General features: G+C 39.3%; 1 protein-coding gene across 1 annotated transcript in view; it reads right to left on the minus strand.

Moving 5' to 3' along the window:
• The window catches only part of LOC124613827 (titin), a 524,266-nt gene that overhangs the window by 101,571 nt on the left and 406,610 nt on the right, over positions 1-16,085 (minus strand). Inside the window, exons 130-131 of the mRNA XM_047142550.1 lie at positions 15,082-15,129; positions 7,387-7,509 (exon numbers count right to left, since the gene is read on the minus strand). Coding sequence (XP_046998506.1) covers positions 7,387-7,509; positions 15,082-15,129 — 171 coding nt within the window. The remainder of the gene's footprint in view (positions 1-7,386; positions 7,510-15,081; positions 15,130-16,085) is intronic.

Genomic DNA, 16,085 nt, shown 5'->3' on the forward strand with positions numbered 1-16,085 from the left:
TATTTTTTTTTTCATTATACCCCCCATGAACCATAGACATTGCCATTGGTGGGAGGCTTGCATGCCTCAACGACACACATAGCCGTACCGTATCTGATGAGAGGCCAGACCTATGAGTGGTTCCTGAAGAGAGGCAGCAGGCTTTTCAGTAGTTGCAGGGGCACCAGTCTGGATGATTGATGGATCTGGCCTTGTAACACTAACCAAAACAGCCTTGCTGTGCTAGTATTGCGAACGGCTGAAAGCAAGGGGAAACTACAGCCGTAATTTTTACTGAGGGCGTGCAGCTTTACTGTATGGTTAAATGATGATGGTGTCCTCTTGGGTAGAATGTTCCGGAGGTAACATAGTCCCCCATTTGGATCTCCGGGTGCGGGTGGGGACTACCCAGGAGGACATCGTTATCAGGAGAAAGAAAACTGGCATTCTACAGATCGGAGTGTGGAATGTCAGATCCCTTAATCGGACAGGTAGGTTAGAAAATTTAAAAAGGGAAATGGATAGGTTAAAGTTAGATGTAGTGGAAATTAGTGAAGTTTGGTGGCAGGAGGAACAAGGCTTCTGGTCAGGTGAATACAGGGTTATAAATACAAAATCAAATACGAGTAATGCAGGAGTAGGTTTAATAATCAATAAAAAAAATAGAAGTGCAGGTAAGCTACTACAAACAACATAATGAACGCATTATTGTGGCGAAGATAGACATGAAATCCACACCTCCCAAAGTAGTACAAGTTTATATGCCAACTAGCTCTGCAGATGATTAAGAGATTGATGAAATGTATGATGAGACACAAGAAATTATTCAGATAGTGAAGGGAGACGAAAATTTAATAGTCATGCGTGACTGGAATTCGATAGTAGGAAGAGAAGGAAACATAGTAGGTGAATATGGAATGGGGGTAAGAAATGAAAGAGTAAGCCACCTGGTAGAATTTCGCACAGAGCATAACTTAATCATAGCTAATACTTGGTTCAAGAATCATTAAAGAATGTTGTATACATGGAAGAGGCCTGGAGATACTGGAAGGTTTTAGATAGATAATATAATAGTAAGACAGAGCTTTAGTAACCAAGTTTTAAATTGTAAGACATTTCCAGGGGCAGATGTGGACTCTGGCCACAATCTATTGGTTATGAACTGTAGATTAAAACTGAAGAAACTGCAAAAAGGTGGGAATTTAAGGAGATGGGACCTGGATAAACTTAGTTACCAGAGGTTGTAGAGAGTTTCAGGGAAAGCATTAGCGAATGATTGACAGGAATGGGGGAAAGAAATACAGTGGAAGAAGAATGGGTAGCTTTGAGGGACGAAATAGTGAAGGCAGCAGAGGATCTAGTAGGTAAAAAGACGAGGGCTAGCAGAAATCCTTGGGTAACAGAAGATATATTCAATTTAATTGAGGTAAGGAAAAAATACAAAAATGCAGTTAATGATGTAAGCAAAAAGGAATACAAACATTTCAGAAATGAGATCGACAGGAAGTGCAAAACGGTGAAGCAGGGATGGCTAGAGGATAAATGTAGGATGTATAGGCATATCTCACTAGAGGTAAGATAGACACTGCCTACGGGAAAATTAAAGAGACCTTTGGAGAAAAGAGAACCACTTGTATGAATATCAAGAGCTCAGATGGAACCCAGCCGAAAGTTGGAAGGAGTATGTAGAGGGCCTACACAAGGGCGATGTACTTGAGGACAATATTATGGAAATGGAAGAGGATGTAGATGAAGATGAAATGGGAGATATGATACTGCGTGAAGAGTTTGACAGAGCACTGAAAGACCTAAGCCAAAACAAGGCCCTGGGAGTAGACAACATTCCATAAGAATTACTGACAGCCTTGGGAGAGCCAGCCCCAACGAAACTCTACCATGTGGTGAGCAAGATGTATGAGACAGGCGAAATAGTCTCAGACTTCAAGAAGAATATAATAATTCCAATTCCAAAGAAGCAGGTGTTGACAGATGTGAAAATTACCGAACTATCAGTTTAATAAGTCATGGTTGCAAAATACTAACGCGAATTCTTTACAGACAAATGGAAAAACTGGTAGAAGCCGACCTTGGGGAAGATCGGTTTGGATTCTGTAGAAATGTTGGAACATGTGAGGCAATATTGACCCTGCAACTTATCTTAGAAGATAGATTACAGAATGGCAAACCTACATTTCTAGCATTTGTAGACTTACAGAAAGCTTTTGACAATGAAATACCCTCTTTCAAATTCTGAAGGTGGCACGGGTAAAATATAGGGAGCAAAAGACTATTTACAATTTGTACAGAAACCAGACGGCAGTTATAAGAGTCAAGGGGCATGAAAGGGAAGCAGTGTTTGAGAAGGGAGTGATACAAGGTTGTAGCCTATCCCCGATTTTATTCAATCTGTAAAGGAAACAAAAGAAAAATTCAGAGTAGGAATTAAAATCCATGGAGAAGAAATAAAAACTTTGAGGTCCACCGATGACATTGTAATTCTGTCAGAGACAGCAAAGGACCTGGAAGAGCAGTTGAACGGAATGGACTGGGTTTTGAAAGGAGGATCTAAGATGAACATCAACAAAAGCAAAACAAGTATAATGGAATGTAGTTGAATTAAGTCGGGTGATGCCGAGGGAATTAGATTAGGTAATGAGACACTTAAAGTAGTAAATAAGTTTTGCTATTTGGGGAGCAAAATAACTGATGATGGTCGAAGTAGAGAGGATTTAAAGTGTAGACTGGCAACGGCAAGGAAAGGATTTCTGAAGAAGAGAAATTTTTTAACATCGAGTATATATTTAAGTGTCAGGAAGTCATTTCTGAAAATATTTGTATGGAGTGTAGCCATGTATGGAAGTGAAACATGGGCGATAAATAGTTTAGACAAGAAAAGAATAGAAGCTTTTGAAATGTGGTGCTATAGAAGAATGCTGAAGATTAGATGGGTAGACCACATAACTAATGAGGAGGTATTGAACAGAATTGGGGAGAAGAGAAATTTGTGGCACAACTTGAATAGAAGAAGAGGTCGGTTGGTAGGACATGTTCTGAGGCATCAAGGGATCACCAATTTAGTATTGGAGGGCAGTGTGGAGGGTAAAAAGCGTAGAGGGAGACCAAGAGATGAATACACTAGGCAGATTCAGAAGGATGTAAGTTGCAGTAGGTACTGGGAGATGAAGAAGCTTGCACAGGATAGAGTAGCATGGAGAGCTGCTTCAAAACAATCTCTGGACTGAAGACCACGACAACTACAACTATTTTACGCTTTTTAACATTTAAAGCAGGTTGCTAATCTTTGCACCACTTTGAGATCTTATCAAGATATGACTGAATATTTATGCAGCTTCTTTCACACAGTACTTCATTACAGATAATTGCATCATATGCAAAAAGTCTGCCATCACTATTAATAATGCCTGCAAGGTCATTAACATACTCTATAAACAGCAAAGGTCCCAACAAACATCCCTCAGGCATGCCTGAAGTTACTTCAACACCTAACGATGATTCTCCATCTGAGATAACTTAAGGGAAGATGGATGTCATGAACAGGAAAGTTAAAGAAACCTTTGGAGAAAAAAAGGGAAGTAGCTGATGAACCTCAAGAGCTTCGATGACAAACCAGTACTAATCAAAGATGAGAAGGCTATTAGATTAAATTAGATTAGATTAATTATTCATTCCACAGACCCACAAAAGAGGGGATCCTCCTGGGTGTGGAACATGTCAGATAAACACATTACAAAAATTTAATTAGAAAAACTTGAGTTTCATTAATTTTAATTATCCTCAGTCAATAAACAGTAAAATTATGTACATGAATTAAAATAAACTTCTAATATTTACAGGTTTAATATTTACATCTGCTATCATTAAATCTATCATGCACTAGCAATAAAAGGCAGCCCAGGTGGCTGACTAGTGGGATAAGGATATCTTGTAGAACAAAGTGGGAATTATATCAAAATGTTAGAAGTAGTCACAATCAAGCTACAGTAGCCCGTTACAAACAGTGTTGTAAGGTGCTTAAAAATGTTATTAGGAAGGCAAAGAGTACGTGGTATGCAAATAGAACAGCTAATTCACAGGATAAAATTAAAACCATATGGTCAGTTGTGAAGGAAGTGTCTGATCAGCCGCACAAGGTCGACGATATAAAGTCAGTTTGCAGTAAAAATATTTCTGTTACTGATAAATCAAATATATGTACAGTATTTAAGAATCATTTTCTGAGCATTGCTGGTGAATTAAATAAAAATTTAGTTTCTACATATAACTTTCTTGGCAAATGCCATTCCAAGATTGATGTCTGAAATACTCCTCTGTGATACAGACAAGAGTGAGATTGAGTCAATAATTAAATCACTGAAGACTACGGACTCTCATGGTTATGATGGAGTGTCTAGCAGAATATTACAGTACTTTGTTGCACATGTTAGCCCTGTATTTAGCCATATTTGTAATTTTTTCCTTTAGGAATGGTCAGTTTCTTGAGCGATTAAAGTACTTGGTAGTAAAACCACTTCATAAAAAGGGAGAAAGGAATAATGTAGGTAACTTTAGATCTATTTCTATGCCATCAGTGTTTGCAAAAGTTATTGAAAAGGCTGTGTATGTAAGGATAATTGATCATTTTATATCACACAATTTGCTATCAAATGTACAGTTCAGCTTTAGAAGCAGTTTAATAACTGGAAATGCTATATTCTCTTTTCTCTGTGAGCTACTGGATGGGCTAACAAAAGGTTTCCAATACTTGGCATATTTTTGATTTAACTAAGGCATTTGATTGTGTTGATCACAAAATATTGCTCCAGAAGTTGGACCATTACGGAACAGGGGAAGCAGCTTACAATTGGTTCACCTCTTACTTTAGCAACAGGCAGCAAAAGGTCATTATTCACAATGTTGATAATGGCTGTGATGTGAGGTCTGACTGGGGTGCTGTCAAGTGGGGGGTGCCCCAGGGATCAGTGTTCGGGCCACTCCTGTTCCTTATTTGTGAAACTGAACAGTTCAAATTTCTAGGTGCTCAGATAGATAGTATGCCGTCATGGAAATCCCACATTCGGAATCCTGTTCAAAGACTTATACTGCCATTTTCACTATTCGAACGGTATCAGAAGTGAGTTATTGTTCGACATGAAAATTAGTCTACTTTGCTTATTTTCATGTCATATGATATTATATTTTGGAGTAACTCTTCCCAGCCTAAAAGGATATTTTTGGCTCAGAAATGGGTGGTTTGGGCAATAAGTGGTGTAAGTTCACGAACCTCTTGTCAAACCCTGTTCACAAGTCAGGATATTTTGACACTGGCCCCTCAATATACATATTCCTTACTGTCATTTATTGTTAGCAAAATTAGCTTATTCCCAAGAATAGGCAGCTTTCACTCGGTTAATACTCGGCAGAAATCAAACCTGCATTTGGATCGGACTTCCTTAACTTTTGTGCAAAAAGGTGTGTAGTATAATGCTGCTCCATTTTCAATAAGCTATCACTCAAATTCAAAAATCTTAGCAGTAATTCACGCCCTTTCAAATCCAAACAGAAGAGTTTCGTCATGGGTCAATCCTTCTACTCTGTTGAGGAGTTCCTTGAAAAATTAAGCTGATTCTTATTGTATTGTTGATTGTGTTTACTTAAACTTATGGACTGACTTTTTTGGGTTCATAAACATTTATTTTTAACTGTTATTACTTTTGTAATGTAATTTCATGTACTGACACATTCCATGACCTTGGAGATTTGCTCCTGAATTTGGTCTTGTGGAACTTGACGTGTACATAAAATAAAATAAAACACTGCGAGAGGAGCACAGAAAGACCTAAGTAGAAACAAGGCACCTAGAATAGGCAACATTCCCTCAGAATTATTAATGTCCTTGGAGGAACCAACCATGACAAAACTGTTCCCCCCTGGTTGACTGGATGTGTGCACTGTGAGAAATAACTTCTGACTTCCAGGGGGATTTAAAAATCCCAATACCAAAGAAGACAAATGCTAAAAATGTTGCCAAGCCTTGAGTTACACAACCGTGATTGCAAAAAAACTAGCAGAAATTGTCTATGGAACAATAGAATGACTGGTGGAAGTCATACTGTGGAGGATTAGTTTAGGTTCCAGAGAATTTTATAAATTTGTGATGCCTGCAGTTATAAGAACTGAAGGATATGAAAGGGGGCAGTAGTGGACAAGGTAGTGAGACACAGTTGCAACCTATCCCCTGTGTTATTCAACACGTACAATGAACAAGCAACAAAGGCAACCTAATAGAAATTTGAAAGGGTGTTAAATTTGAAGGAGAAGAATTTAAAAAAAAATCTTTTGTTGAGGGCATCGTAATTATGTTTGAGATGCCAAAGGGCTTGGAAGATAGGTCAAAAAGCATGGGTAGTGTCTTGAAAAGAGGTTGTAAAATCAGCATTAACAAAAGTAAAACAATGGTAACAAAGTGCACTCAAACTAAATATTGTGATGCTAAGGATATTAGAAAGACACTAAGTTAACAGATGGATTTTACTACTTGGGAGTAAATTAATTCATGGTGACCAAAGTAGAGAGGACATATACGATGCAGACCAGCAATAGCAACAAACTACTTCTGAAAAAGAGAATTTTAACATCAAATACAAAAATGAAATTAAGAAGTTCTTTCTGGAAGTACTTGGTCAGATTGAAAAAAGGTTGAAAACACTAGAGAAAAGAAAATAATAGATGTTTTTGATAAATATGTTACAGAAAAATGTTTGAGATTAGATGTCTGGGTATGATAAGTACAGCAGAGATGCTGCATTGAGGGAAGAAGGATACATCTTTATAGCACAACTAGTCTTAAAGAATGGATAGTTTGATAACAAACATCCCAAGATATCAAGGGATAGTCAGTTTGTTATTGAGGGAAGTGTGCATGGTAAAAATAGTAGAAAGAGAGCATGACTCAGATTCAGGTGGATGTAATTATGAATAAATGAACTGACTTGTGAAGGCATGATGTTATGTTCTTCACTCCAATGACTGCTTCAGTCCAGCCATTTGACTGATACCACAAAAATAACAACAAATATAAATTCTTAAAAGCAGGAAATTATTATATTTGTGATACAAGATAAACTGCCCAGATTATTGACATCATCCACAAAGGCAGTTGCTGTTTGCTATTGGAACACATTATACGTTGCACATATACAAATGAAGCCAAAAATAAAACACACATGATAAATTTAAAATTCCAACAATTTGTTCATAATCAGTTATGAGTTTTGTGAGTACCAGCTACATACTCCCAGATGAATAACTCTTAAAACATTTACCTTAATAATAGTAAGTTTTTCAATGAGTTATTTGAAAATACTTATTGATGTTCATTAGCCTTTGGACTGTTTATCATACACTTACCTATGATGTAAACCTTCTCACCCTCAACAAGATTCATTGCATCTTCATTTTCTGCTTCATAGGCACTGACTGAGTATAACACATCCCCTTCTTGAAGCTCTGTAACTAATATCTCTTCTACTCCTAATATGAGAAAATGAAATACTTGTGAGCATTCATTTTACATTTCATCTTTTAAAGAAATCATTATTTACAGCCCATTTCTACTAAAAATGCATACCTTTTTAATTATATAAATTTCAGGGAATGAAAACTTCACATTGTTAATAAGATGCACTGTAGGACTGTCAGAAAATATATTGTACTATTGAATTGTGTTTCAGGTAACTACTTGCAAGCTTAAAAATAATACAGCACAAATTTTGAAAAGTATAGTTTTTATGTATTTAATAAAAAAGAAAAACAAAATTGCATCAATTACTTCCACAAGAACCATCTCTCAAAGCAACAGAAATTCAATGTTACACACACTTGTTCAGTAATAACAACAATGTGAAAAGAATAGTTTGCTGCTCACCACATAAAGGAGGCACTGAGTGACTGGCAGTCACAATGAAAAAAAGACTGGTGGATATTATTAATGACAACATAATTGGGTAGATAAAAAAAATTGCTTACCAAGTGGCAGCAAGAGAAAACATACATCAAGATTAAGGAAATGTGCAAGTTTTCAAGCCAGTGGCTCCTTCTTCTAGCCAAAGAGTTGACTAGGAAGGGAGAGAGATGAAGCAAAAGGACTGGCAAGGTTTATGAAATGGGGGGAGTTTGGAAAAGTCTCCCAGATCTCCGAGTCAGGGGAGACTTATCAGACGGAATGAGAAAGAAAGAATTTCCGTTAGTGAGCAGATTTCTTTTATCTGTCCAATTATATTATGTTTACAATTTTTTTTTTATTTTCATTGATATTATTACCTGTCAAACTAAGTTCTTCATTAAACACATACAAACCAAACACACACATATTCACACACGGATAAATCGTACACACATGGCTATTGTCATCTCTGGGCACTAAGGTCTGGCTACAAATACATCTGAAGTTAGCAGTGACCTTTGATGGCGTGTGTAGTGGGGCTACAATAGAGGTTTTGGCAGTGATGTGGAGGAAAAGCAGCGTATTGGTGGTGGAAGATACAAGTGCTGTCTGTGATATGGTGGGGATAGAGTAGTGGGCTGCTAAGTGCAGCATCAGGAGGTTGTAACAGGGGAGGGTGGAGGGGGTGGGCAGAGGAGAGGGGGGAGGGGAGAGAAGTAGAGAAGGGGAGAGGCCTATGCAGGTGTGCTGGAAGGAAAGAAGGCGTGTATAGGACTGGAGTGGAGCAAAGAAGGGAATAGGCATGTGGAGGACATAGATTAGCAAAAGTTGAGGTCAGAAGGGTTACTGAAATGAAGGATACATTGCAGGAAGTATTTGTTAGGAGGAAAAATCGAGATGGCACAGGCTGTGAAGCTATTGTGGAAGTCAAGAAAATTATATTGGGTGGCTTGCTCAGCAACTGAGTGGTCCAGCTGTCTTTTGGCCACAGTTTGGTTGTGGCCATTCATCTTGACAGATAGCTTATCAGTGATAATGCCCACGTACAATACAGCCCATTGGTTGCAGCTAAGTAGGTAGATCAGATGGTGCTTCCACAAGTGGCCCTGCCCATGGTGGGTACGAGATGCCTGTGACAGGATAGGTGTAGGTGGTAGTGAGAGGATATATGGGATACAACTTGCATCTAGATCTGTTGCAAGAATGTGAGCCATGGGGGCAATGGGTTTGGAGGAGGGATGCCCTTGTGGACAAGGATACTGTGTATGTCAGGTGGGTGGTGGAATGTCACTGTGGGAGTAGGAGGGAGGATATTCCTGATTTTGAGGCACGACAAGAGGTAATCAAAACACTGGTGGAGAACATGTTCCTGTTACTCCATACAGAGTGGCACTGATTCATGAGAGGCTGTTTTGTGGCTGGACAATGGATATATGGGGAACGGTAAGTGACTGGGAAGAAAAGGCACATGAGGGATTTGTTTCTGGACAAGATGGGGAGGGTATTTCCAATCTGTGAAGACCTGAGAGAGACCAGTGGCATATTTGAAGAGTGTCTGCACATCACTTATACAGATGCAAAGATCATAGCTGGCTAGGCTGTACGGAAGGGACTTCTTTGTGTGGAATGGGTGACAGCTGTTGATGTGGAGGTATTGTTGGTGGTTGGTAGGTTTGTTGTGGAATGAGATAATGATGTGGCCATTCTTGAGCAATTTCCTTTCCCAGGAACAGATCTCTCATGCCTTGTCTTCCCAGTCAACTACCATCCCCCAAACATCTTCTTCCCTTCTTCCCGTATGGCCACAAAGGAGTACCCTCGTCATGACTCAGTACCACCTAGGACTGGAGCAACTGAATCTTATCCTCCACCAGAGTTTCTGTTATCTCTCGTCATATCATGAAATGAGAAATATTCTCCCCACTATCCTCCACATCATTCTCACGGAGGTATTCTTCTGTCTACACAAAATATGCAATATCCTTGTCCATTCCTATACCACCCTTGCTCCCTAGCCTTTGTCTATAGTTCACATCCTCCCAGTAGATCTAGATGCGAAACATATCACGTATATCTTCCCACTACTACCTACTCCAATCCTGTCACAGGAATCTCCTGATCAATTAAAAGCAGGGCCACCAGTGATCTACTAACTTAGCTGCCACGAACATGCTGTGTTCTACAAGGACATGATCACTAACAAGGTGTCTCCCTGGATGAGTGCCCATCACCAAACCGTGGCCATGAGACACTTGTATCACCCAGTTGCTGAGCATGCTGCACAACATGATGTGCTTGACTTCCACAACAGATTCACAGATTCTGACATATGGATTTTTTGCACCAATTATTCCTCTTAACCCCCCCGGTCACAGCCTTAGCTCGAACTAGTACCCCACCTACTGATTCATTTCCAAGTTCCCACTTCACCCCTATTCTCCTATTCTCCTGTAACTCGTGTATAGTGATTTTCCCTTCTCTACGTCAATTTCTCTCCTCTTCCCTTTACAACTCCCCCCTCCCCTCCGGCCTCCCAATACTGCACCTAGCAGCCCATTGTCCTGTCTCTACCATGTCCATGCACATCCCATAGATAGCACTAGCATCTTCGTTCACCCTTAGCCCACTCTCACTCCCTGCCACATGCCACTTCTGCACCCCCACTAACCACCCTGGCAAAGATCTCTGCTCACCTCAGGCAGCCACAGATTTTAGTGCCTGGAGATGACAGTTGCCATGTGTATGCAAGTTATGCATGTGTGAATGTGTGTGTTTTGTCTGTATTCTGATGAAGGACGTTGTCCAATAGCTAATAACATCTATCAGTCTTTTCTCGTTATGCCCATCTGCCACTCAACACCACTACTGTGTGATGAGTAGCAATCTGTCCTTTTCACACAGTTACAATATTACGAAAAGGAAAGCTACTACTCACCATATAGCAAAGATGCTGAGTCGCAGATAGGCACAACAAAAAGACTGTCACAAATAAAGCTTTCAGCCAGTAAGGCCTTCATCAAGAATAGGTGACAGACACACACACACACACACACACACACACACACACACACACACACACACACACACACACACAGGACTCAGGCAACTGAAACCACATATAGCTGTTATTTCAGTCTGGATTTTCACTGTTTAATTTTTCAGTAATAACTTATTTAAATACTTATATGACCTACTTCCATCTGACATCTCTTGCTTCATAAGGTCATAGTTCATATACACAGCATGGTATGCACACCTTTCTGTTCTTATTATGAAAACACAGTTTCCTGCATTTGAAGTGAACAGTACCACACTACTTTAAACATCATAAAAAGGAAAGGAGCCTTTAGCATATGATACTCACAAGCAGCATCCAATTGGCATTCACTACTGGATAAGGGCCTGCTCCAAATTTTCAAGCATTATGGACTTCTGATAAATGACTCCATGTTACTCTCATTCAGTTTCTAATGCCATACAGCTGCCTTCCATCTCAGTCTTATCTATATCCTGACCTATTCATCCTACCCACATACTGTAATTTCTTGTTAACAATAGCAGCTTAAACCCAAGAATTAGCAGCTTTCACTCAATTAATACTAGGCAGAAATCTACTTCCTTGACTCTTGTGCAGAAAGGCATGCAGTATTCTGCTGCATATATTTGCAATAAGCTACCACAAGAATTCAGAAATCTCGCCAGTGATCCACATACTTTCAAATCTAAACTGAAGAGTTTTGTCATGGGTCACACCTTCCATTCTGTTGAAGAGTTCTGTGAAAAATTAAGCTGATTCCTGTGTTATATTGTTGATTGTCTTCACACAGATTTATAGCTTGGCATCTTTTTAGAATTCATAAACATTTTATTTTATCTGTTATTACTTTTCTGTTGTAAGTTCATGTATTGACATGTTCTATAACCATGGAGCTTTCCTTCTCAATTTGGTCCTACAGAACTAGAAATGATAAATAAAATAAAAAAATACAAAGGTTCCACCACTGTTATTATGAATTGTAGTCATTACCTAGCAGAAGTCATCTGCCAATTACAGTACTCATCCACTTTTAAACTCTTCCAGAGCGATCACATCCCAGAAGTCCAACAAAACCTCCAAACCCTGCTTAAAGCCTTAGGCCCTTCCCAGAACCTCTCCTCTGAATCAATTTTGCTCCTTACCCCATGACACTCCACACTCCCACTTCTACATGGTCCACAAGCCCAACAATCCTGGGTGCCCCACTGTAGCTGGTTATTGTGCCTAAAATTAGGGAATTTTGGCCTTCATTGACTAACACTTCCAACCAAGTCCTGCAATCTAGCCTCCCACCCAAAAGATACCAACCACTTCCTTCACCAACTCTCTGCCATCTACACCCCTTTACCTCTTGGATCTCTGCTTGTCACTGTTGAGACTACTTCCCTATACACCAACAGCCCTTCATGCCCTTGGTCTTGTCACTATTGAACAGTACCTTTCCCAATGTCCTTCAGACTCCAGACACACTACCTCATTCCTCTCCCACCTTACTAACATTATGCTAACTCACAACTACTTCGCCTTTGAAGGAAAGGTACACAAACAAATCCACAGCCCAGCCATGGGCACCTTCACTGCACCCGCCTATGCCAACCTCTTTATGGGCCATCTAGAGGAGACCTTCCTAGCTTCCCAAATCTCCAAACACGTAGTCTGTTTCAGGTTCATCAACAATATATTCACAATCTCAACACCTTCTCTCTCATCTGCTTCACCTGGTCCTCCTCAACCAGTGGGCCACCTTCCTAGACGTTGCCTCCTTCTTTCTCATGGCATTTCCCACACCTCTAATCATATTAAACTCTCCAACCAGCAACAGTGCCTGTATTTCAACAGCTGTCATCCCTTCCACACTAAAAAATGCCTCCCATACAGCCTGGCCATATGGTCAGTGACAAGAATTCCCTTGCCCAGTATGCTGAGGCCTCACCAAGGCCTTCACTGACAGATAATACTCCCCAGACCTAGTCAGCAAACAGATTTCCCATGCCATTTCCTTACACAGCCGAAAATCCTCCCACAACCCCCAGTAACCATTTACAAAGAAGTGCCTCCTTCGTAACCCAACACCACCTCGGACTGGAACAAATGAGCCACATCCTTCATCGGGGTTTTGATTACCTATCATCACATCCTGAAATGACTGACATCTTAACAAAAATGCTGTCCACCCCTCCTAAAGTAGTGTTCCATCACCCACCCAACCTGCACAATGTCCTAGTCCACCACTAAGCCACTCCTAATCCACCTCTATGCCACTCCTGATCCAACCCTTGCCACAAGGAGCATATCCCTGCAGAAGACGCAGGTGGAAGACCTGCCCAATCCATCCACCCAGCACTTCCTATTCCAGTCCTGTTACACCGTTATGCTACGCAGTCAGAGGATGGGCCACCTGTGAAGGCAGTCATGCCACATACCAGCTATGCTGAAATCATTGCACAGCTTTTTATGTAGGTATGACTAACACCCAGCTGTCCACCAGGATGAATGGTCACTGACAAACTATGGCCAAGACCAATGTAGACCACACTGTAACACTACATGAAGCTGAACATAACATGCATGATTTCAACGGCTGTTTTACTACCCAAGCCATCCGGATCCTCCACTCCACCACCAACTTTCCTGCACTGTGCAGATGGGAGTTATCTTCACAATACATTCTTCCCTCCTGCAATTATCTGAACCTCAAACTGTGGTAAACTATTGTCCCCACACTATACACCAAAAAGTTTCTGCCCCCTCTGTCCCGTTTCTTCCTCCTTGTTTATGTCCCCTCACACTCGTTGTGTGATGCTCTCTGCCAATACATGGGCCCATCTCCCCACCCCTCAGCCCCCTGCTCCTCTCTATTTCTGCTCTCCCCCCCCCCCCCCCCTCTTCACAGCCTCCCAATGCTGCACTTGGTGGCAGCTTTGTCACGCCTTCATGTGGCCCCTGTATGTTCCACTAGACAGCACTCTATGTTCCCCCAACCTTCATCTTGCAATCTCTTCCCTGTAGCTATTGCCTGAGTTCTCTATGTACACTAATTTTTATTCTTTCCATACAGGTCAGTTTACCAACAATCCATATTATATGGTTTTATAATCTCTCTGATCTCTTCTGTCTCTTGACCCTTGCACCATGTGCATTCTTTTCCCTTGATCCCCCAGCCCCTCTTTTCTTTTCCATTTTACCTCTTCCTTTCAAATGCTCCAAAAAGTTCCTAATTCTAGTATTTTTCATTGTTATTTTATGTTATTTTGCATGGGCTAATTTTTCTCATACCTGAGCCCCTCTTAAATTGTTGCTCACTTGTGCCATTTTGTGTGGTTGTGACACAAAACGTCAGCTAATGGACTCATTACCTGTTGCATTATTAATGTTAGCACCGTTATACAATAATGACACCATCAGTTACATAGCTGTCAGCTACCTCCAACTTGGCTGTGGCTGTGGAGTACTCAGTTGAAAGCCCATGAAAATTTAATCACCTTCTATGACTGGATTCTCAATAAGATATTATTACAGAATGTTACATCACAAAAGTTCCAGGCATTATTGACAATAAGTGATGCTTCTATTTCAATGAATTTTTTAAAGTCATATTTTAAAACAAGCAATATATGCTACTAAAACAATTCTTTCTTAGTAGTAAATAAATAATTATCTTAGCACCAGCTCTTGAAAATTTTCAAATATGTCTTTCTTCAAATACTTGATATCTATTAGGCATCAACTGCACAAAACATATAAAATAAAGATATGAACTGAAATTATTGGACAGAGTCCCAGCAACAGTAACAAATTGAAATTTCAAATGAAAAAGTGGGAAATAAAAAGCTTATAACTGATGTGTAAGTAAGCAGTGATAACACCGTCACTATACATAAAAGACAACCTTGAGTTTTGGAGATGTTTTGATCCTCAAACTTCTCTTACATATACACCTACTTCTAGGTGAGAGTGTACAGCTGTAGATACACTTGTGAGATGTTATTTATCATAGCTTATATAGTTTAAAATTAATAAACACTACTTTCTCTGATAGAAATCATGTATTAAATCACTGTTGTCAGTACTAAATTCTGACTGCTAACAACTAGATACATTTAATGAGTGAAAAAATAAGTACCTTCTTGGAAGACTTCTGTTTCCTTTACTATACTCAGAGTGAAATCCTCTGTAAAAAAAAAAAAAAGTCATCGACCCATTAGGAACAATGATTCATTTAATCAATGATATACAACATAAAGAAAATCAATAAGATTAAATTGTCATGCACAACTACAAATTACCGAATAACAGGTATGTAATTCACAGGAATGACTTAACTGTTAATTAATGAAAGGCTGGATCATATCACACTCAATGTTTACATTTTTATTTCTTCATCATTAAAAAACACAGTTAATATATGACACATCAAATATACCATGTGATTATATTACAAAGAACTGCTCTTTAAGATAAGCACCTTAAGCAGACAAACAAAGAACTTTATAAATTGTTACATACACAGATGCAAAAAAACACGGTTACAATCCTTTATAAATATATTTCTAGGTGCAAAATGACCAAACTTTGCATCTCATATGAATGTAGCAATGTCACATAACTTTACAATCACTTATCCTTTAATGAAATGTATTATTCTCTATTAGAAATCAAAGATCGCCTATACAAAATAGATACATAAATTTAAAGAATTAAAATACTTTTTAAGTGAGATTATTGAAGCAAAGACAGACAAACAAAAGTGGAAACAAAAAAAGGAAACATAAGAAAAATTCTGTCTTAATAGTGAAATTATATAGACAGAGAGACTGAATGCAGCAACCAGTGATTAGAAATACAACCATACAGAGAGAGGAGAAGCAAAAGCCTAGTTACATGAAAAGCTGTGAAGACAGGAATGTGCTAGAATCATCCAGATACACAAGTGTGTCAGACTCAAGTGTTTGACTGACAGAATGTTTCCACCTGTGAACACCAGACTAAGTAATAGAAGATACAAGTAGATTCATTGCACAGGAGCTTTACAGGGAAACCTTCCTACTTGGTTTACATCCTTCCATCTGTTGAAAGCTTTTATGTTTTCTTCAATAAAACTTTTCCATGAATGTGACCACAACAACA

The sequence above is a fragment of the Schistocerca americana genome, chromosome 4 (assembly GCF_021461395.2).
Source record: "Schistocerca americana isolate TAMUIC-IGC-003095 chromosome 4, iqSchAmer2.1, whole genome shotgun sequence".
Lineage (NCBI taxonomy): Eukaryota > Metazoa > Arthropoda > Insecta > Orthoptera > Acrididae > Schistocerca > Schistocerca americana.